The sequence below is a fragment of the Watersipora subatra genome, chromosome 2 (genome assembly GCF_963576615.1).
Source record: "Watersipora subatra chromosome 2, tzWatSuba1.1, whole genome shotgun sequence".
In the NCBI taxonomy this organism is placed as follows: domain Eukaryota; kingdom Metazoa; phylum Bryozoa; class Gymnolaemata; order Cheilostomatida; family Watersiporidae; genus Watersipora; species Watersipora subatra.
Genome location: NC_088709.1, coordinates 65,363,899 through 65,389,120, shown reverse-complemented (window position 1 = coordinate 65,389,120; position 25,222 = coordinate 65,363,899). Strand labels below are relative to the sequence as shown.

Sequence of the window (25,222 nt, the reverse complement as noted above, 5' to 3'; positions counted from 1 at the left end):
TTAAAATCTGACATAAATATTCCTATAAAGTATACCTATATGAGTATAGTCACTGATATGGACCATTACATAAAGAGAGCTCCTGTTTGTAAACTAAGGAAAGAGAAGATAATTCTAACAACTTATGGAGAAGTGCTTTCTGCAAATCTTACTATTTTAACTGATTTTAGATTAATCAGTATTCATAAGAATACTAGCTCCTAGCAGCACTGTTTTCTAAGTTGTTTGAAAAACTGTTGAGCACTGCCCTCAGAGAGATATGAGAAAAGCTAGCTGATTAATGTCTCAATCACTCTAATCACTACAGATAACACTTTCGCTTGGACATTCTACAGCCTTCAAAGCTCCAATCTTGCCCTTTGTACATCTCCTTTATATCTTTTTTGTTACTCTTGCATCACCTGGGATGGTTATGCAACTAATCTAACCCCCTGTTGTTTCTTTTATGATTAGTTCTAAACCTTTCATTTTGTCATTTTCAGACACTGGCTCTACCCTATGGTTATACCAATATGCTGTGTGTGGCATGTGATGCTTCTCACAGAAAGTCCAGCAACCTGCTGCAGTCACTTGATCATGTCGACGGTTGTATTATGTTTGTGCAATCTTTGAGCACTCATTTACAATATGGCTGGTACATCCTTCGTCTTACACAATCTGAATTTAACATCATGCATACTCTTCTCAATCCATGCTTTCCTGGCATTGGTTTGCAGTGCTTAGTCTTGTGCTGCTGTTATTAGACTATCTACCTCTTTCTAAAGGCTTCTTCTTTTCATCCACTTTTGTGTCCCCGTACTCTCTGATTACTTGTTTTTATTTGTTATTTTTCATTCATCAGTTTCGGTGTTTATTATCTAGCATAGCAACTTTCCGTTTTTTTCTAAATTCTATATTTGTATGTCTTCCTCATTGTTAGTTATCAGTTCATTTAAAATATGTATAATTTCTTCACTCTGGTCATTGTGTATTTCTTCAGACTGCGGCCTTCATACTTTACAGTTATTATTATTATTATTACTAGTCCCATGGCAGTCCGCTGTATCTTGAGGAATGGTCATGTGTGTCGATAATGTGCAGAGAATAAGTATATTTACAATTATTCTACCCTTAAAGAAGGCAGCTCATTATTGCATGCGTTAAGGTAGTCGACTCTTAAGCTGTATACCACACATTTGAAGCCAATAAAAACAACGATTTCTAAATCTCTAACCCTGGCTTCAGAGGCCCAGACAAAGATGCCATATACTATAAAAATGATTGACTAGTGCCTGTTCTGTTTGATGTGCTGTTATTAAAACAGATAGAAAAATAATGCCTGAACTGGTTCTTCATTAGATGAAGTAATGCGCTTAAACACTTTCTGCTTGATAAGGTAGCATTTTATTGGCAAAAGGCAATGTTTTATTATTTACAATTATATAAATATAAAATGCTAGTAGAAGCAAGAAAATATTTTTTTTGTAACTATTGATGCATCATTGTAGTAGTAGCCAATGAACTAAGACAAAATAACTGGCGTTTTGCTGCCTTCATCGCAAAACTGGCTGCATGCGATTCTCACAGTATGTTTGTTCAATTGTACACAGAACAGTGTAAGCTTGTTAATTAGTGGCATGCTTAATGGCCTGTTCATGGTTTTCTGAACACTTGTTAAGAAGTCGATTAACACTTTCATGCAGTATAGGCCGTGCGCCAAGGCAGTTTATCTTGCATTTCCATTGGCACCGTTTTTCAGTGGAAATTTATGCAGTGATTTAGACTAATTATTGTATGGATAATTCAAAGCTGAAGAAGTGCCGTAGCTGTCATTTCCACTTCTATGAGAGATTTGATAAAAATGATATTTTAGGACTTATCTCCCCTGTAAAAACGATTCCTTCCATAGAAGCATCAGATTTGCAACTTTTTCATCAAAATTATTTTGCAGTGATTAAGAATGTTAGAGTGGAGTCAAATTTTACCTTTTTTTATTGTTGAACATTCCATATCCTATGATTGTTACATGCGCACTTAAATTATATACATGTACATGCGTATATCTACATAGGTATGTAACTGGATATTTCAATAGCTTGATTTTACAATACAAAATAAAAACATTATAACTATGTTTTATAAACTGACACTGATGAATCATACAAAATAATAAAAACACATTGTGAACATTTTGTATGTTTGAATAATGGTGTTTCTACTTTTGTAGAAATTATCTTTTAAATTTATTTGTTATTGTATCGTATTTTTTAATTATGTATCAATATGTTGTTGATTAATTAACATTAATATCCATAGACAATTTTTGGAGTTCTGCATGATCATACTATGTTTGCATAAATTTATTGATGTATGCTATTTATTTTTGGCACCCTTGGGAGATAATAAATTACAAACTAATTTTGATGGTTTTAAAGCATTTACAACTTTTTGGATAAAAATGTTAGGTAAACCAGCTGTTCTAGTACCTACCATTCAGTCCCTTTTTGCCATAACCAGTCAGCCAACATCCACATTTGCAAACTATATTTGTTGTGCAATAAATCAAATGCTATGAATTTTTGTACTTTGTGGAAAAGTAGACAATTTACAGATAAGTTCGAAAGATAGACTACAATCATCGAAATCAAACCATCAGTTTTGTGGTTTTATATTCACAAACAACTTCTTGGTAATTCAATTCATAATTGGTTTGTTTTTCTTTTACATCACAAAACACTTTGATTTCATGCCTGATAAAAACCTGCCTATAAAAGCTCGGCTGGCAGCCATCAGTTGTGCATTTTATGGCAAACTTTGGTGTAAGGAGACTTAACTTTTATAGTGTGTACAAATTTTACCAAATAATTCATTAATTTTGGACGCAGATCAACGAGGAGACAACTCCAAGTTCAAAACTACCTCTAACGAAATTAAAAATATATCCACGATAGGAGGCAAAATTGTTCCGCCTCCTATTATCAATTTGCTATACACATTTTAAATAATTTTTATATATACGAAGGCCTCTTATTAGGGGGCCTCCCATCCTACATATTTTGAGTATATATATATATATATCTATCTATATATATATATATAGATATATATCTATATATATATATATATATATATATATATATCTATATATATATATATCTATATATATATATATATAAAAAATTGTTTCCTCACTCCGGATACCCCGTATGGGTGGTAAATTCTGCTCTAACTCGGGTCTCCTACCAGAGACCTGGGAGTTTGAGCACTCGCCTCAAGATCTTAGCTGTTCCCAATAGCGCACTTTTCTGCAATTCACCTGAGTTGATTGTTGTTGGTATTTGGGCAAGCCACATTTTATGCGCCGGTGTTATTGCGCCCAGTGCCCTAATCACTACTGGGATTACAGTTGTTCTTACATTCCAGCATTTTTCAATTTCGTCTCCAAGAGGGAGATATTTCTCTACCTTTTCTTTTTCTTTGCTGGCTATATTGTAGTCATTGGGTACTGCTATATCTATTATAGTAGCCCTCTTGTTCTCCTTGTCTACCACCACTATATCTGGTTGGTTTGCTAGGACATGCTTGTCAGTTTGGATGTAGAAGTCCCAGAGGATCTTAGCGAGGTCATTTTCATTCACCTTACCAGGAGCTTCCCACCAGTGTTGTGGTTTATTAGGGCCATACTCATCACATAGACTTCTATACACAAGACCTGCGACATGATTATGCCGCTCAGTGTATGCATTCCCTGCTAGCTGCCTGCATCCACTGATGATGTGTTGGATGGTCTCAGGTGCATCTTTGCACAGTCTGCATCTAGGATCGTCTCTAGTGTGATAGATTTTCGTTTGGAGTTGCCTTGTTGGGAGCACTTGCTCCTGGGCTGCCATGATTAGCGACTCTGTATTGGCCGTTAGGTTTCCTTTGTTCAGTCACATATATGTCTGGTGAAGATCGCCAACCTTAGATATTTGTTGGTGGTAAGCACCATGAAGAGGTTTCGTGTGCCAGTCGATTTCCTCATCATCAGGGCCTAGGTCTGTTGTAAGAGCAGCCGATTGAAATTCAGCTAGCAACTTATCTGAGATGGCCATGGAGGCTGCATATGCTTTGATGCTTTGTTCCTCCTCTTTCACTGTCTGCTGTACACTTTTGAGTCCCCTACCGCCATCTTTCCTATCAAGATACAATCTAGTAGTATCAGATTTTGGGTGGAGTGCTCCATGCATGGTCAGCAGTTTACGAGTTGCTATATCTGTTTCTTTGATGGCTTCCTCAGTCCACTTTATTATGCCTGCTGGATATCTTATTACTGGCAGTGCGTAGGTATTTATTGCCATGATTTGGTTCTTGGCATTGAGCTGGCTCCGTAAGACCTGCCGAAGGCGTTTCTTGTATTCGGTAATGGTTTGATGTTGCTTTGCATAATCCCCAAGTACTTGTACCCTTCTTCTATATCTCTGATGGTACCATTCGGCATTCTTAGGTCATCTGTGAGCATAGAATGGCCTTTCTTAAGAATTAGCCTTCCACATTTCTCAATACCGAAGGTCATTCCGATGTCCTTGCTGTATACCTGAGTGAGGTGTATTAGCGAATCAATGTCCCTTTCTTTGTTAGCGTACAGCTTGATGTCATCCATGTAGAAGAGGTGGTTTATCTTGGTGCCACTCTTAAACTGGTACCCATATTGAGTCTCATCCAGCATATTGCTTAGAGGGTTTAGGCATATGCAGAAGAGCAGCGGTGATAAGGAGTCACCTTGATAGATGCCTCGCTTAATTTGTACACTCGCCAGCTTTTTGCCATTAGCCTCCAGTTCCGTTTTCCATTTGGTCATTGACATCTTGATGAATGCCACAAGAGCAGGGTGAACATTGTACATACTGAGGCACTCAAGTATCCAACTATGGGGAATTGAGTCAAAGGCCATTTTGTAGTCAATTCAAGCCATGGCAAGATTGGTTTGCCTTCTCCTGCTGTCTTGACAGACCGTCCGATCCACCAGTAACTGATGTTTAGCTCCTCGGGTGTTGCGCCCAATTCCTTTCTGAGCACTGGTCATATAGTGACTCATGTGCTGTTCCAGCTTGTCTGCAACTATTCCTGAGAGCAGTTTCCAGGTGGTGGGCAAGCACGTTATTAGTCGATAGTTTTTGGGAATCGGCCCCTGCTTTGGATCTTTTATCAGAAGTACAGTTCGTCCTTTGGTCAGCCATTCTAGATGGTCACCTTGTTCCATTAGGCATTCCATCTGCTTAGCCCTTCTAGTGTGAAGTGATGTCAATTTCTTTAACCAGAAGGCTTGAATCATGTCATGGCCAGGTGCTACCCAGTTCTTCATACGCTGCACTCTGCACTTGATGTCCTCTTTGCTGATGGTGAGTACTTGGTGAGCCACACTGTGTTGATGGTTCTCTTTAAGCCTCTTCAGCCAATTTGCAGTGGTGTTATGAGTAGTCTCTTTCTCCCAGATGTCCTTCCAGAACTTTGAAGTGCTAGATCGGGGAGGCTCAGACATTGGCCTCTGCAGTTCACCTTTGAACTGGGAATACACTCTAGATGGATTATTGATGAACAGTTTGTTCATTCTCTTGTTCTCCCGCTCTTTGGTGTACCGCTTCAGTCGTGCCGAAATTGCTACTAGCTGCTGTTTTGCAGATTCTAGAGCTTCTATTGTGGCTTCCCTTTTTTGACGCTCCAAACTGTGGTTAGATCTCTCACTGAGCCTACTAACTTTCTTGCGCAAGTCCTTGATCTTATTTTGTAGCCTCAGCTGCCAGGATGGAATGGCTTGAAGCCTTGTTGGCATTGGCTTATTATCCATCTCCTCCAAGATGACGGTTGCTGTACTGTAGATTAAGGCATTAGTTTCACTGAGTGATCCAGTTGAGATCGACTCCAGTGCCATGTTAATGTCTTCTAACAGATTCTTAGGTATGGTCTTGCTAACTCTTCGTAGTGGTACCTTGCTTCTATAATCATTAGCAGCTGACATCTTGTTGATGATATTTTCCGCAAGCTCTCTCACCCTTGGGTCAAGGTCCAAGTGCATGTCTTCTTCAACCCGTGAAGAAGACATGCACTTGCACGATATATATATATATAGGTATATATAAAATTTTAATAGCCCTATACTTCATATCTTCTTTATTACACCGCAAAAACATTTCATACATACTAAAGTGTACTAAAATGGTTACGCCTTTATAAAACCAGAGCTTGCATGTCATAACTTTAAATAAATTTTAAAGTGTTTTTATTTGAGTTATCCTTTTTGAGAATTCACCTCTAAAATTTAAGACTTTCTGGCTTTGCCTGATGTGGATTCAACCGATTCATACTTGCCATTTGTGGTTCCATAACTATTGCTTTTGGCTAAATTTAAGAGACAAATATTATCGTTTAGTTTTGAGCTTTAAAATTTTATTTGCCAACATAGGTCTGAAATCATATCTATCAAATATAACAACTGTAAAAGTTTTTTAGTCTATTAACATGGTATGTACCTGTATTTGATAATACCGTTCATTAACTCATTTGTTGCAACAGCATATATTTGTGTGTACAGATGCCGTTTATGGTAATTTACTGCTGAGGTTATTCACTACTAGAGCCACAAAGATTGTATTGGGCTTTTCATATATTACAGTTCAAATTGTATTGTTACAATAAAAAATTTGTCATAAAAGACACTTTGCCAAAAATCTTCGCATTTTTTGTAATTTGGATTGCAAGACCTTGAGCCCATATCTCGCTAGCAAAATCTCTATCGCCTTTTTCAGATTTTCAGCATAAGAAGTCTTTCTTCAATGAACTCTTTGTCACCGTTTATAAACTGTCTTCTTCCTTAATTTATTTTATGTTGTGTATTTTTGGTCATCTCATTGCTAATTTTTCAGTTTTCTAATCTGTAAAAGCTCACAGCCATCCACTTCACATTATCTGTTGTCTGAATTTTTATGGTTTATTTTTCATTTTCAGGTTTTGATTGCTTTCCTTTGTTGGTAGTTTGGCAAACAAGTCTAAGCGCAATTTGTATTGTATGAAGTGTTTTACTGGTGGTCATAAGTTTTGTCTTCTTTTTACCAAAATGATTTAATCCATCAATCGATTAGTTATTGTCGCCTATTATGATCATTAGTACTACCGTTAATATTATTAATATTATATTATTATTGTTACTATTTATAGTAACCAGACCTAATTTAATTTTACTTATGTTGTTTTATATCTAAATTTGATCTTTTAATTTTCTCGGTAATTATTTTTCAAAACCCATATTACTGACATTCATGGAAGGCTTTCACTTCAATGCCCGCATTCGCCGTTGGTGATAACTCGAATGCTTTGCAGATCTTTAATGAAAAAATGTAGAGAAATCAGTTAGGCACAGATAATTGGTATGTCTTGAAAATGAATTAACCACATGCAGAAAATGTATTTTTATTGTATAAAGATATCGCTTTTTCTTTTAATTTTTGCAGCTACTCCTTTAATTTTTGAGAAGAAAAGTTCTGATTTATGTTTTGCTTATTTTATTTACATGCAAAGAAAGCGGATCAAATTTTAACTCAGCCAGAAACTTTTGAGCCTTGATGGTTTCAGCCCTACTTGACAGGAAAATGGATAAAAAAGGAACAAAATAATAGAAGGGGAAAGAAAATGGTTTGACACCAACAGACCGAGAAAACAAGTGACCAACGCAGCAAAGAGAATGGCAGGTGGACACTGAATGGACAGGACTGCTTCTAGAAGAAAAAAATGGCGCATCTTGTACCTAAGATTGCCGCCAAAACCAAGCAGAGCATGAGAAGGACTCCATGTGAATAGTTGTTTGTGTGTACATGTTGCATATTCTACACTGAAATTAATAGATTGATACAAATACATTGTATGTTTGTTCTCACTTGAACAAGTAGCTGGTATTAAGCAAAGCAGTGAAGAGTCTCTGAGAGTTCTTTACACAAGTTTTTTTAAATTGATCATGGGACTATATTATTTTTTCATCATTAATTAATGTGAAAATAGCATCAAATCTGAATAAAAATTCATTTTTAAAAGTTGAGAAAAATACCAAGTTTGGTCATAATCATTGTTCAATGTATTGGCGTTTCATTTTTCACACTCCCAATGCTAATTTAAGTTCATTTTGTGAATAATAAAGAAGTAATGATAAAATTTATTGTTATTTATGAAATAAACTTTTAAAAAGTAATCATAGCCAGTTTTCATTAGTAAATAAATATGCCACAGTGAAATAATATAAAATAGTTCAGAGAGAGCCTGTGATTGCCAAGTTCTTTAATCAGAACATGCAAACCCTTCAGCGAGCATTTTTTAAACAAATCTTAAAAAGCTGGTTATTTTTCTAAACAGCTCTAAACAGCTGCAAGAACCTAAACAATTTTTAAAGCAAACACTCTGGTAAAAAAGAATTAAACTCAACAAATGCATTACAGAAATCTGGTTAGTAATACTAAAACTATCACTTACAGTAATTCATTATTAAAGCATATAAAGTTTTAGTGCCTCTGCTCTAAGGTAAATGATTAAAAGTCATAGATTACAGGCTCCTAATTAAAAATATAGTCAGTATCGACTATACTCATTCCAGTAATTGACGGTATAAACGGTGCAGGATCCAAGGCTATAAAAATGCTGTCTGCTTCCTTGATTCGAGCCTCTATATTTCGTGTTTCACCTAAAAAATAGTTATAGTAATGTAAATCATTCAGTGTTTATATGATACAAACATAAAATAGCAGATCTATTCATTTGAAATTGTAAGTAAAATAACAGTCCAACTTTATCTGCTACATTCCTTTACCTTATACAACATTTATCATTTAAATTCTGTACTCTTGATTAAGTTATAAACAAGTAAGCATGTATTTAGATGTCTACAGATCTTGTCTGTTGTTGGTTCTTCTTTAACTATCTGAATAATAATACATAGGAATAGATGAAAAATAATATATAATAACAATTATGAACAATGTAAGTACAAGTAGAGGTCTAATTCAATTGATTATCTACTTTTGTTAAATGAAAATACACATGGAGCATGGAAAATAAACCAGGCTCTCCAATAATGTCAAATAGAGATGGCAAGTCTCCAAGGAGTACCCATTAAATGCATGCAAATTGCTAATACCCTTGCGATTTGCATTACTTGACTTGATTTGCGATTAGGTTGCAGTAAACGAAAATTATGTCAGCTATTTTGAATCTTAACCAAAGATTTGTACTCGACAGTTGAAATGTCTGTTGGGTGTTTTTCAGAGTATTAATAAATCAACACGATCTATAAGTTTACGGTCTTCACCATTTTAATATTTTTGTTATTTTAAATTTTTAAGTTAGAAAGCGAGAAGAAATTGCCTTTCGAAAGTTGCTTAGAAGATGACTTGTCTAAAATATAGCTAATTCCTAAATTTGGGTATTAGATAAGTTTATATTATATCATAATTTATGTATATATAAATTTATATATATATATATATAATTATATATACATATACATATATATACATATATAAAGTTTATTAAAAACTTTATATAAAAGCTGATATATGTACATATATATATATATATATATATATATATATATATATATGTATATACATATACAATATACACATATTTATTTATATGCATATATAGATATGGGTACATATACTTATATACCCACATCTATATATTAAATAATAGTTGTGCAAAAGAATATATATACATGTATATTATATTCGTATTCAAAACATATTCCGCATTTGAAAACAAAGCTACCTAATGCATGACCAAGTATTTCTGAAAATAGTTTTAACCAAATATTTTAACTACAAGCAGTTCATCAGTCTCTTAAAAAAGCGCAATAAAAAACTGGCAAATTTTAGGTTAGCTCATCCTCTAAGAATTTTACTAACGTCTAGATTTTGAAGAAAAGTAAGAAGCTTTATTAAAAAATTTTCCATGAAATTCTTTTCACATTTGTAAGTAGTTTTGAGGGCTAAACATTATTGGTTAGTATATGGAAAGATAATTTGTACAGCAGATTGATTCAGCATGTTTTGCCTGTTACTTACTCTTTTACTATCATACTAACAAAAGGCGTGCAAAACAAAAAAAATATTTCAAAATTTGCTACCCCAATACATATTTATAAATAGCAAAAGTAGTAAAAATATGTACAGCCTATGCCTGACCCACGAGTAGTTTCCATGTTGAATAAATGACGGCATGATTTGAACTTAATCAACTTACTGCTATAAACAAATAAGAGACTTCTTTAAAACAATCCAACTGCTTAAATAAGTAACCAAGGGTATACTGATACTTGGTGGAATTCAACTTATATGTATAATATTTGAAAGGCACTTCTTTATGGACTATTCTAATTTAAACTGGTGAACAATTTTGCTACCATTTTATGAACTAGAAATTCTCCTGTCATACAACCCCCCGACCAAAGTAATCTACTATATAAACAGCAATCGTTGTCTGTCTGCGTGCATGTTTGATTGAGTGTCCGCCTTATAGAGTACCATACTTTTTAGACTATTAGCCGCACTAGGTATCTAGGGCGCATTAACGAGAATCTCCGGTTAGTAAACGCCTCTATACATAACCTATTCATCGTTTGCCGTTTTCCCAAAAAAATGACGTAATAATTACAAACTCTATGGATTTCTTTTAACTTCATGACTCGCAATGTTTTTTGTCCTCGACGTATTAGGGCTGTTTCGTTTTCGGCAAAATGATATCGACAATAGACTCTCTTGATATTATTAACTCTATGAAACATGATGCCGCTTTTGTGAACCAATACTTCTGGCTTTTCTTAAGGTTCAATTGCTAAATCGCTGCCAAGGTCACCACTTTTCACACAGGCAATTGTATTATCTCGAGTAGGAATAGCATCTAGATTCTCTCACCTTCGATCAGACAAAGACACTACATAGTTTTATGTTTACATAACATAACGTCGTACCAGTATTGGCGTATTCAGAGTTTTGATGGATAGCTGTTGGTGGAACAGTAACTTTTTTATACACACTTCTATGCAAGAATTGCTATTATTAATTCAACATATTAACAAATTTTATTTTGTTTTCTCAGTTCGTATTAATTGTATCATTACCGAACCATCTCATATTGTAATCGTAGCTAAACAGACTCAATTTAGCTATTACTTGCTAATTATTTCACTGTTACATCTAATCTCTTTATAGTTGTTTTATTTTTAAAATTTATTTGACCTGCATGAAACATTTTTCTCATGATATGAAGTTTAAAAGTTGTTTGACAAATTAAGTTTAAAAACCTTTCCAGTTGTTTTAGGTAGAATGGCAAATGTTGTTATATGTTAAATACAAATCAATTCTCTGTTCAGTTTTTTTTATTACAGCCAGATGTATTAGCTTACACATCTTTCCTGTTAAACCTAACCAGTTAGTTTTTCGTAATTAATTTCACATTTTACAACAAACATTTGTAAGATTACTGTAAGATTTATCGTATAAGACTGCAAATATCAGTTATTCTCCACTCTCTTATATTTACATACATTTACATACTTTGAAAAACATATATATAGATATATAAATTTGAATTCTCTTATTACATTTATAAACTTCTTATGACTTTTGAAGTTTATGATACAAGTTTTTTAAAGTTTGTTTCATCGTTGTTATTATTTCAACTGGCATTATTTAAAATTTGTATTGTAATTATTGCAAAACTGAATTTAGCTATTAATTGCTAATTATTTGAAATTTACATCTAATCCCTTTTACAATTGTTTTTTTAACTAGTTAGACTGGCAGAGAGCGTTTTCCTCATGATATGAAATTTGAAAGTTACAGTTGTTTGACAAGGTTTGATAAACTTTACAGTTGTTTTTATTTTCTCTCAAATTATTTCAACTACACAAAACACTTTTCTCATGATAACCTATCATGTTTTTTAATGTTATCTAGGTAGTTTAAATGTTAGAATGGCAAATGTTGTTATATATGTTAAAAATACAAATAGATTTTCTGTGCAAAGACTTTTTATTACCTGGGTACAAGTACAGCTTATGGTGTAAAATATTAAAAAAATACTTTACCAAAGTTGTTTTCTCGCCTTGAAGCGAATTCAAATTTACATTATTTTATTTTAATGGGAACAATTGTTTTGGATCTCAAACTTCTAGAACTGATTATGCTTGAGAACTGAGGTTCCACTATACGTTATTAAAGAAATAGGTCGCTGAATGTTATGAAATTTTAAATTTACACTGGTTTGAAAACCTTTACAGTTGTTCTATTTATTTTTAAATCAGTTTTCCTGCACAAAACCTTTTCCTCATGTTTTGAAGTTTGAAAGTTGTAATTGTTTGAAAAAGTTTGAAAACCTTTACAGTTGTTTGATTTTCTCTTATAATTTATTTCAACTACACAAAACACTTATTTCATGATATGTAATTTGAAAGTTAGAATGGCAAATGTTGTTAAATGTTAAATACAAATCAATTTTCTGTTTAAAGACTTTTTTCTACCCGAGAAACGCCGGGTAGCACAGCTAGCCTTTTAGCGGTGGCGTCACTCGGGGATGCGCAGGAGACCTTTTTCGCCCTGAGCACAGCAAGAGTATCCAGACGTGGCTTTCCAGATGAATGAGTTGCTGAGTGAGAGGCGATTGATTGCAAAGCGATTGAGTGCTAGGCGATTGATTGCGAGTGCAAGGCGATTGGTTGCGAGACGATTGGTTGCGAGTGCAAGGTGATTGATTGCAAGGCCAGTGCGAGGTGATTGATTGCAAGGCGAGTGGGAGGTGATTGCAAGGCAAGTGCGCGGCGATTGATTGTGAGGCGATTGATTGCGAGGAGAGTGAAAGGCGATTGGTTGCGAGACGATTGGTTGCGAGTGCAAGGTGATTGATTGCAAGGCAAGTGCGAGGTGATTGATTGCAAGGCGAGTGGGAGGTGAGTGCGAGGCGATTGATTGCGAGGCGAGTGGGAGGCAATTGATTGCAAGGCGATTGATTGCGAGGAGAGTGCAAGGCGATTGATTGCGAGGCGGGTGAGGGCCGATTGATTGCAAGGAGATTGGTTACGATTGCAAAGCGATTGTTTGCGAGGCGATTGTCAACTGCTCAGCAGGTAAAGGCTGGTCAGTCGAGGCAGGGGCTCAGCGGCAGAGGTGCGCGATCGTCAACTGCAAATATAGACGGGTATGAACGGATGCATGAACCTAGACACATGAATCTAGAATATTTACTAGATTTTACACACATCTAGCTGTAAAAAACATTGCAGATTTCCATTGTTCTCTTCAACATTGACATGTATATGTGCATGCATATGCTGAGCAAGACAACAATTTCAGTAGACTGCATATTTAGAATTGTTTCACAGTATGAAAGACAACTCTCAATAAACCTTATGGTACGCGTGAATCTGTTCCTGTAGGCGGGTAATGCAGCTAGTAATGGAAAAAAGAAAGGGTACTGCTGGTTGAAAGATGCAAAATTAGCAGTCAAATGGCACTGCAGTGCAATAGGAGAACTGCAATAGTAGGGGCAATGGTAGCTGTAATGTACTGGGTGTTATTATGTACAACAAACCGGAAAAAGGATAGGAAAATATTATATATTTACATCTCTTCCCAGTCATAGGAGAATTGCAATATTAGAAGTAAAATGGCAAGCTGCTGTGCAACATACACAATTTGAAAGTTGGTTGTGTTAAACGTAGAATGGTTTTGACAGCGATATGTAACAGAAAGCCAGCATTAGCATTTACGTTTGTCTGGAAGTTTTCTGCAAACTAGAGCAAAATAAAGAAATCTTCTTGTCATGAAGGGGCATTGTAGTTCGACCTTAGTTTATACATAAAATGTAAAAAAAATTGGCTAATACTCTAGATAATTTCATGAAACCTTTGGTAATTGGACAAAAAAAACATAGGCTGATAAACTGTGTACCACATTTTTGTACCTGTAAATTGGTCTACGTCTCAAACGGTCTACGTTTATTACAGAAACCTTTGGCAATTGGACAATGCCATAGACTGGTGAAATATGCACGTTGTTTTATGAAATGCGCACAACTTTATGGTTCTACTATCTGTCGCACGGCTTTATGGGCCTTTTGTTGGCCAGTCTTAATTTTGATTAAAAAGGCTTGCCAGGTTTTAATGGCGATTTTAGGCCAAATTAATCTTTCTAGTCATGTATTATCCAATCAGATGGGTAAGTTCTGGGATATTGTTGACACTTTTCAAAGACTTGGTAACATATTTAAATAGGTTTACAATCGTTTTGTATCATTGTCATACTTACACCACTCTACACAAAAATGGTTAAATGTTTTGGTGGGATTTCGAAACAAGGGTTTGAGTATGCCGTTGGTGGATACTTTAAGAAAGTTGGTTTCACATATGCATCTATCATAAAGCTCCCAAAGACTCGCTTCGCTCGTGTTTGGTTGTGGGAAATATTTATTCGCTTATTCGCATTTAATACATTTGATTTTTTTCTTATTGCCACCTTTGGAAAATATACTTTTTAACCATCATTTGAAATGGGTCTATGGAAAATATGTACTACAGTAATTTTATCCTTATAACCACCATTAATTAGTGTCTATGAAGAAAAATTAATAGTCTTTAATTTTTAAAATTAACAGTTTGATATTAGTCATAGGAAAACATTAAATTGAGTCATTTCACATGCACACTTAACTTTTAATACAGGTTTATTGAATAAAAATTATAGCACATCGTAATACAATTAGAAGATTTGTATGGTGTTAGCTTTCATTTTTCTAACTTACCCCGGAAAAAAATGTACAGCATTTATAATATTTGTGAGCGTATCAAGTTTAAAAGAAGCAAAGTTAAGTTATTTCTGCATTACTGATGTTAAAGGCAGCTGGCCTTGACAGTTGAATATGTTGTTACCTACCAAAGTTTGGTTCTGACGTGAAGGGGAAATGAGTCATGGAGGGTGGTAGAGCACTTCTATTTTGCGGTGAAGACACGGTTGGGACTGAAAATGTGATAGACCAACATTCAAAAGCGTGGCAATCCCATATTTGTCTTGAAGCTTGCCATCTAACTGAGATCGTCGAGAATATACTGTAACTACTTGCTTACATGGTAAATTCAACTTTGAATTAAGCCTTCGTAGGCCTAAGCATTTCATACTGCTTTTATTAAGTATATTCAAATGAATCATAAGCAAAGTGAACTGGTACTTATGGGCAAATTTCATGATCGTACATTGATTTACCATAACTCATGGTATGTACAAGTATATTACAACTGAAGTCTGTGTAGCAGATGGTTCATCAAACCTGTGGTTGTAAAATTTTAGAATAATGGTGTAAAAATTTGTATGAATAACTTGTTTCCCATTTAAATAAATAAGTAAGAAAAAATATAATATTTCAAAAAAATTATTACAAAGAAGGAAGCGTTAAATTTAAGTATGCAATGTACAAAAAATTTGTCTTTACAAAAAATTTATGCAAAAGTTCTTGCAACTAAATTTGGGATACACGTTGAATTGTTGTTTTTTATTTATTTCCTGTCTATGAAAAAGCTTTGATACAATAAGTGGCATTTTTATTACCCCTTTATCACTATGGGCAAAAATTCTGGTTGCAGGTGATAAAGTATTTTATATAAGCTTACCAAAATCAGGTTGTATAAAGGGTATACACTGAGTACGTTGATTTCCTCTGTTTTGGTTACCAATATACATCATGTTACCTAAAAAGAGAAAAAGACTACGTTGAAAAGCAGTACAAAACAATATTTCAAGTGTAACATAAAAGGCCGATGTTTGGTTAAAATGGGCTTTTCAGGTGGGCCCTTAATTGAAAGTGCAAAAAAAGATGGCTAATAATACAAAACTGTAAGTTTTACTGCACATTGCTTTAGCTTTATCTATTTTAAATGTAGCATAAGTCATCACTTACCCACATTGTGTTGGGGCATAACTGCGTTGGTTGTGTTCTGCCAAGGTACTTCACTAACTAAAATTGTAAATGAAAAAAGAATAAAAGCATGACGATCCTTTTTCATGCACAAAAGCTGACTCTGTAACCAAAACAATTTAAAATATACAGCAACGTAGTTGATGTAACAACCTTATAGATCTATGCACTGCTTGAACCCAAAAAATCACACTAAAGATACATTAGTATGTGGTTGATTGCTTTGCTAAAAAATACTTCGCAAATGCAGCAAGTATTGTTTAAGATATAATTATTACTATGTGCAATGGATTTTGAGATAAAACTGATATATTTAAATTGTAATAGGTTCCTTGCTTAAACCTTTGAACCCGGATGACCGGTTATCTTGCATTGGGCAGCTGTTTTCGTAAACCTGGACAGCTTGTACACTAGCATCCAGATAACTCTGGTTACAAATGCTCTTTCAAAGAAAAAGTGTAAACTAATAAATGAAGCCTAGGCAAGGCCTTGGACCAAAGATTTGATTTTTTTAAACCATTTCTAAATATTTTGCCTCAGTTCCTTCATCGCAATAACAATTTTACTGGAAAAATAATGTGGAAAACATCGAAACCTTCTCTTTGTTATTACTGTATATGATATATTATCGTGATACAAATATATAAATATTTTGTACTAAGTAAAATTTTAGGTATCCTTTTGAGTCATGAATTGAAGGTGAGAATTTGCTCAATATATATGTTGCTAATCCAAATTTTTTTAAAAACTAGGTATGTGTTTAGTGTAAGGCGTGCAGGGTGGTGGATAGTGTTTGTGTGCACGTGTGCATGCGTGTGCGTGATGTGTGTATGTCTTTGTGTGCACGTGTGCATGCGTGTGTGTGATGTGTGTGTATGTGTGTGTATGTATGTGTGTGTGTGCATGTGTGTGGTATGTGTTTGGTGTGTGTGGTGTGTAGTGTGGTGTGTAGTGTTTGTAGGGTTTTTAATGTGCATGGTGCATGCAGTGTGTGTGGTGTGTATGATGTCTGTAGTGTGTGTTGGTGTGTGTTGTCCCATGTTGGCGTGTATTAGCGTGGGTTGGCATGTGTCGGTTTGTTTTGGTGTATTTTGGCTTGTGTTGGCGTGTGTTGAGGCGTGTTGGTGCGTATTGGTGTGGGTTGGCATAAGTTGGCGTGTGTTGGTGTGCCTTGTGTGTTGGTGTGGTTAAGTGCGTTATGTGTATACGTATGTGTGTTATGCAACTGTGTATGCGTCTTTGGAAAACTTTAAAATATTTCAAACAGTATAGTAATTTTATAGCTGTTAATTCAATATAGGTATGTGAGATTCATTTACTAAGTATACTTTTAATAAGATAATGTTATATGTACGGTTATATTATTGATATTATTTAATTGTAAATAGGCTATAGCAAAGGTTTTGTATAGCCTTTTAATATTGGTCAGTAAAAACTTGTAATTAAGATATGTTTTCCTTCTTGCTACTACTGTATTCTCATTAAAAACAAAACAGGCTGCAAATAATCTTATGAGCTTTTGATGTAATTTCATTGTACATCTTAAGATCAATTATATTCCTAAATGCTAACAATATATGTTTATGTGTGCAGGTATGTGCGTGTGCGTACCCGCACACATATACATGCTGTAAAACCTCTATTTGAACGCCATGACACTTTATTTTTTGACCTTTACTCTATAGTGGCAGTCAATTGGAGGCGGCTTTCAAATAAAAACTGGTGGTCTATTTTTTAACTAGCTCGGCAGAATTTTCGGAAAATAAATTTCCCCCAATTACGGGCGAAGCAAAGGTCGCCAATATTCTGTCCTCTTTTTTTTCTGGTGAACCGATATTAAACATTTTGAATGCAATAAATCTGCTAACTTACGTTTAACCTGTCAAACATCTTTAAATAAATGTTCATCAAAAAACTGAACAATATCTCTAACAGTTGATATCTATTGCTTGCAATTGAACTGCGATGATATTGTAGCCTGTGACCTTCTTGGCATTTTGTTGGCATTTTCGATATTTATTTCATTCTAAATTTGAAGACATATTTTATATCTAGATTAAAAAATGTTGATAGAAAACTCTTTGCACCCACTGATATTTTTGCAACAGTTTGCAGCCAAAACTAGCTTTTTATATGCAATAGAAATGGAGGTATGAGCATCGATTCGTTGTAAGTGGCCCTAAGATGCTATGAAATAACATGCCATAAATCTGCATTTTTATAAAGTATCCAACTATATTATTTTAAATGATACAAATATATATTCATGAAAGAGTGAGATAAACTAACCATACTTATATTACATGCAAAAACCAAAAATAAGGTTTTTATAACCAAAAAATATTTCCATCGCTTGTATGCATTGCTGCGTTCTGATTGTTGCTTTCGGTGGAACAAACATTCTTTCGTTTTCTAATGCAATCAACAATATATTCTGGCCTCACCATCTTCTGCCTGCTGAACTAGTTGATATCAGTGTCCAAACAAATTTTTTGGCAAAGCACCACTTTCACTCGCTGCATTTATTACCAAAGCAATGCGTAAAAGTTTTGTTAGCAATAAACGTAACCTTTGGTCCAAAACTTGCAAACAGGTTTTTATATGCATGTCCATCGAAGTATTAAGATCGCGTTAAACAAAAAATCTACTATTAGCCTGAGATGGTTAGTAGTTATCTTTATGGCGTTGCTTTAAATGTTCCATCTACTATCGTAAATTAAAACCGTTTGTTATATAATTATGTAGACTACTTCGAGGCAGAAAGAGCGCACTGGACAGAGTACTACCACTAGTTTGAGCCTGTTGTGATTATTTCTAATATATTGCTCTTAAATTTTTAACAAAAAAAGGAAAAGAATTAGAGTTGGACAAAGAGAAAACCTATTGTTATTGAAATATACGATTCATTATTATTAATACAATTTTGTGGACACTTTTTCACTGATCAGTTGATAGTATGAGCTCGTAAAGATCAAGTAATGCCCAAGTGGCGGCCAAATGGAGTAGGCATTCAATTGGATAGTGCCGGTCTACTTTTCAATTCATTGCTCAGGGTGGCGGTCAATTTGAGATGACGTTCAAATAGAAGTGGCATTAAATTAGAGGTTTTATGACATATTTTGTACATACGTATATATTTGTGTACCTATGCGTGTTTTTATTTTAACAATTAGTAGACATAAGCTACAACATTTTACAAAACATTATGATATAGTTGCAATATCAGTAAACTGAAAAACAAATTAAATTGAAGCCCAATTTCTTAACGTAGGATGAAGCCCACATTTGCACTCGCACGGCAGCTATTCAAGGAGATGAGCCTACAGAAATTGGCTTAACTTGGCTGGTTATTTAAAATATTTGGCGTATTTCATCAAAATTAAAATAGGTCTGTTTAATTTAAGCTTTACACATGGCCCTAAAATTTCTTTTAAAAGTTTTTCAAGCTGAAATTTTAACTTGGTCTGTTTGTATATTGTTTTGATGCGACAGAAATCTGTATTCAACAGTTTTTTGATCAAATGCAGTATAAAGCATCAATAATGGTAGACTGGTTTTCAAAACGTTGATTTTATAGTGATAATCTTGTTTTACTTTCTAATAAGTTGAGTAAAATTTTGAATCTGTTGTCAAAAAGATTTTATACTTGTAAATTTCCTTAACAGACAGCACAAAAACTAAACAATTGGGTACTGAGATGGAGTCAGTGAAGGTCTATTAGGGATTATGCCTATCAGACGCTTTTGAGATATAAATATTTACTGAAATTACAATTTGAGGATTTCTCCAAGACTATATAGTACATAAGATGTTGCAAAGAAGTTTAATATGTGCATTACAAGTTGGTATATTTTTTGTTATACACATTAAATTAACGAAAATGAAACGATATAGCCTTTTTATTATAGTTGTAATTTACATTATATTGTACATATGAAAGCCATTCACAATAGTATATGTGACATCTTTTGTTTCTCACTTCTCTATTATACATGGTCAGGCTTGACGCTATGAATTACGTTAGGCACATTAAAAGTTAGTTAATGTTTACATTTATTAGTTTGAGTTCAGCTAGTTTTTTGAACTCTTGTTCGTTTACGCGCATACAATGCATGCGCAATGGACATACAAGGCACTCGCAACACACAAACATTGTGGATACAGTGCTGACACAAGCAATTTAATAATACATGCGCCACAACGACACACCGTTAACACATTATTATCATTAAAAATAATAATGTGTTATGATAATAATAATAGTACTAACAGTATTATATTATTATTCAATATTCTATTTATATTTTTAGTCTGGTAATAAAACAGGTCTAAAACATTACACAAAGTATTTTGTTTATTTTCTATGGACCATTGTATGTGCGTTGTGATGATAGTGTATGCGGGTTGTATCCACAATGTCTGTGCATTGCAAGTGCCTTGTATGTCCATTGCGCATTCGTTGTAAGCTTGTTGTACCGACTTAAGATGCATTATTACCATTAAAACTGTGCATTAACATATATATCACATCAAATATATCATATATTATTTGGCTGACAACTTTAGTTTAATCAAAACAAGCAAATACGTTCTTTGTTGTTGCAGGTGTGGAATATTTTATATTGCACATATGAAAGCTTTTCAAAATTGTACATGTGGCAGTTTTAGTCCAATAAGTTAACCCTTTATGCAAAAAAAATTTGAATTAAAACCTTTTGGCTGTATTTAGCAGATGATTACCAATGACTGCATAGTCTGCAATAAAGATTCTTAAAGATTACTTTATACAAAATTTTAGCAGATTTAATCAGAAATTATTGGTATTTGTTTAACAATTGTGATTTTTGTGTGTTTGAAATAGTCTAGCTGTCAAGATGTTTCTAGATTAAAATTGAAAGATGAGATTATGATTAATATGCTCCTTACTTTGATTATATTCTCTTTGTTACAAGTTTTGCCAATTACAATTGATCGGGTTGAAAAGCAAAATATCCATTTTGCCATTGACTTTGTTTTTTGGAAAGCAGTTACTCCGCTAATAATATTTTTATTGTTACAGTTTTATACTCATTACTAAGATATCAGGTTCCCTTTACGTCTACCAGTATTACATTTTCTTCTGCAAGATGAACATTGAGAAAACAAATTTTCTGTAGACTTGCCTTGAATATATTAAGGGTAACTCATGTTTAAAAACAATGAAACAAGTTATTAAAGGGCAAAAAAAGACATTTTTAACAGTTCAAAGAATTTTTTGCACACTTGTAAAAAACAGATGAAAAAAATTGAAAATGAAGTTTGAGATTACAAAGAAAGAGTACAGATTATACTAAAAATTAAGTTTTAAAACACTTATCTTTTAGCCTAAACTAGAGATGGACATTCAAGTTAACAAGCCTACTAAAACAAACCCTAAGACTCAACTTACAAATAAACTCAATTGCATTAAATCTCTAGCATTCTTAATTAAAAGTAGCGTTTAAATGAGTTGCAACTTCCTACTACTACTATTGATAAAATCAACTCTTTATTACCACTATAGACACTTGACTCAATTATTTATTTTCAATAAGCAAAACAACTCAAAGCAAAATGCATCAATTTTTTCCTTAATACTATATTTCCAGTTCTCCATTGTTTTGCTTTCGGTTTAGAATAGATGAAATGAAAACATGCAAGCAAAGAACAAAGAACTAAACCTAGTTTTGCTAGTGAAATTTTCAATATAGGTCTAAATAAAATAATAAATAAATATATTAATAATATTAATAAATAATATTTTTCCTATTAAAAAGTTTGGGTCAAACTGTAATAAAAATGTTTTTTGCAACTAATTTTTCTCTCACAGAAAAGATATTAAGCCTGTTTTTTGTTTGTCAAATTCAATGATTTTAATGCAAAACCTATTGTTTCTTTAAGAAAAGTTTAAAATAAAGCTCTGAGAAAATATGTGTCAACACAATTATTTTAGTATTGAATTGTTAATATTAGCTATAGAAACAGTCAAGAAGCTTATGTAATGTGTGTAGTTAGGTTTGTGATTATGGTTTATTGTTATTTTGATAGATTTTCATAAGTTGGTTCGCAGTAAAAACTAATAAATAATTGACTTTTTACTTGAGAACATTGTATTGGCTTGATTGATTGAAGTTATAATAAGCTAAGAGTTGAAAATCCACAAGCGAAGTTTCACATTTAACGGCCTAATTAAATCGATTTTTAGACATTCAATAGTGCGAAATAGCTGAAAATTGAAAAGTTAATTGTTAATTAAAGTTAAAATTGAAGTTTTTTTAAAGCCTTAAAATTATCTCTAATGCTGCCTATTTTTAATGAAGGCGGTCCTTGTGACTGCATAGATCAAAGCCTACCAGTATTGGGATAGGAGGGAGATGAGTTGCTTGTTTGCTGTTCAGGTATTTCAGTGCCTTAAATTGTCATGGAAAAACATTAATATACATGACCATATGATATTGCTATACAAAAGTTTGTTCTCTAACCAGATGCACTGAAACTACATCAATCATACCAGATACGTGCAGTGCTTTAACCCAGAAAGGCGCACTAGAGAAAAAATAGTATATGGCAGTCGAGGGTACGCTAAAAATTCTTGCAAGTACAGGAAGTATTGTTAAGGTAGGGCAACACGAGACAAAATTCTCATGAAATCGGCAAAATTTGGACGAAACGATTCGTACGAATTGACATTTGAACAAATTCGTCCATCGTTGGTTGCGCACGATGAACGAATCCTGAATTGGACGAAACGTGAGAAGTTCCTACGAATCGTTGTTTGATTAGTCGGTTGAAAAGGTTAGTTGAATGTTGAAGGTCGTTTTTTTGCGCATGTTTGTACTGAAGCAAATGATTGAAACGGAATCGGCTTCAATTTATCACCGTGTTCTGTTTGGCTAGTTGAAAGTTAGTTTCGTACGAATCCGTGGTGGGGAAACTCCGTGTGGCTGGTCAGAAATTTCGTACGAATGGAATTTCCCAGATTAGTTGAAATTACACGATACGTGTGAGTTATAATTGACACTATTTACCTAAGATTTTGAAGAAAAATTGGCTCACTTAAGATAATTGATGTTGCTAGCTGCTTAAGTAATCATTTTCATATGCAAGCAAACGACATCAGTTTGAGATTCGCCCTGGTGGTTTAACATTTTGATTGATCTTTTCAAATTATTTAATTTATTTTTAATGTACATTCTAAAAACTAATTTTTGGCTTAATTAATTATGCTAGAACCTGTATCACTAGTTAGGCTAATATTTTACGCACGAGTTTTACTTATGGTTTTACGCAAAGATTTACACAAACTTTTTTTTCTTAACCTGAAAAGTATGAAAAAAATGGTTACGTCTAACAAATTTTTCTAGGTAAAAAAACGTTCGGATGCTAATATTTCTAATTTCAGTAGAGTAAAATAAGACTTCAGATCAGAAAACACTTGAAAAATGTTGATCATTCAAAAGACGCTAAAATGAGTCAAAACAAAAGCAACTATTATATAATAGAAAAGCAAATAGACCAGCTGATGATCCTAAATTTTTAGTTCAAAAGTGATTACTTGGGCTTACGCAATTTTATAAATATCGTCTGTTCATCTCCCATGTTTGTGAATATATTTTTACTGTGTTTATTAAAATATTTTCATATGATTCATAAGTTTGCAGATTTGAAGCCATTTGATAACATCATTCCCATTATCTAAACTCAACTTTGGGAGGATCAAGGCCCATAACTTATCTTATACTTGCGCATAAAAGGCCCGTTTTTCTGCAAACTGTAGCAAAGATATTAGTGACTACAATGAAACATTATACAACATTAATAATATAATTATTCCAAATATCTTTACAAATTTACAACAATAAAACAATTATTCGTTTGCTCTAACAATTGCAGCTTAAGTTACATGTATATGATCTTTGTAGGAAAATTACAAGCAATATATAAGCTTGTAGACAAATTTCTTAGAATAGAAATGGTTTAGAATAGATGAGATGAAAACATGCAAACAAAGAACAAAGGACTAAACCTCATTTTGCTAGTGAAATTTTCAATATTAGGTCTAAATAAAATAATAAATAAATATATTAATAATATTAATAAATAATATTTTTCCTATTAAAGTGTTTGGGTCAAACTGTAATAAAAATGTTTTTGGCAACTAATTTTTCTCTCTCAGAAAAGATATTAATCATGTTTTTTGTTTGTCAAATTCAATGATTTTAATGCAAAACCTATTGTTCCTTTAAGAAAAGTTTAAAATAAAGCTCTGAGAAAATATGTGTCAACACAATCTTTTTAGTATTGAATTGTTAATATTAGCTATAGAAACAGTCAAGAAGCTTATGTAATGTGTGTAGTTAGGTTTGTGATTATGGTTTATTGTTATTTTGATAGATTTTCATAAGTTGGTTCGCAGTAAAAACTAATAAATAATTGATTTTTTACTTGAGAACATTGAATTGGCTTGATTGATTGAAGTTATAATAAGCTAAGAGTTGAAAATCCACAAGCGAAGTTTCACATTTAACGGCCTAATTAAATCGATTTTTAGATATTCAGTAGTGCGAAATAGCTGAAAATTGAAAAGTTAATTGTTAATTAAAGTTAAAATTGAAGTTTTTTTAAAGCCTTAAAATTATCTCTAATGCTGCCTATTTTTAATGCAGGCGGACCTTGTGACTGCATAGATCAAGGCCTACCAGTATTGGGATAGGAAGGAGATGAGTTGCCTTTTTGCTGTTCAGGTATTTCGGTGCCTAAAATTGTCATGGAAAAACATTAATATACATGACCATATTGCTATACAAAAGTTTGTTCTCTAACCAGATGCACTGAAACTACATCAACCATGCCAGATACGTGCAGTGCTTTAACCCAGAAAGGCGCCCTAGAGAAAAAATAGTATATGGCAGTTGAGGGTACGCTAAAAATTCTTGCAAGTACAGGAAGTATTGTTAAAGGTTGACTTGCAACAAAATTCACATTACAGTTATTTGGTATCAAAAGATTCGCCATGTCTTACTCTGTAGTGTGGTAGGTGCCAAATATGTGGAAATGTGATTAAAAGCTCTTAAAAGCTCAAAAACAAAAAGCCGCCGTAGATTGGAATCTCTTGATTTCGATGACGTATCCGCGCTGTATGGTTATTGCCTTGTCACGTGATGTTTTCGCGTGAATTGAAAGGCCAATAAAAAGCTCAATATCAAACTTATCGTAGCAATAGTTTATGATAAACACTTCG

General features: G+C 33.5%; 1 protein-coding gene across 2 annotated transcripts in view; it reads right to left on the bottom strand.

The window, feature by feature from the left end:
• Positions 1–8,145: 8,145 nt before the first annotated feature.
• LOC137387416 (E3 ubiquitin-protein ligase TRIM56-like) overlaps positions 8,146–25,222 on the bottom strand; it is a 36,566-nt gene continuing 19,489 nt past the window's right edge. Inside the window, exons 8-13 of one of the 2 annotated variants that reach the window (XM_068073834.1) lie at positions 24,681–24,737; positions 22,335–22,391; positions 15,946–16,002; positions 15,659–15,736; positions 14,928–15,011; positions 8,146–8,683 (exon numbers count right to left, since the gene is read on the bottom strand). In XM_068073834.1, the coding sequence (XP_067929935.1) occupies positions 8,556–8,683; positions 14,928–15,011; positions 15,659–15,736; positions 15,946–16,002; positions 22,335–22,391; positions 24,681–24,737 (461 nt within the window). In that variant the 3' untranslated portion in view covers positions 8,146–8,555. The remainder of the gene's footprint in view (positions 8,684–14,927; positions 15,012–15,658; positions 15,737–15,945; positions 16,003–22,334; positions 22,392–24,680; positions 24,738–25,222) is intronic. The other variant, XM_068073835.1, reaches the window with a different exon arrangement.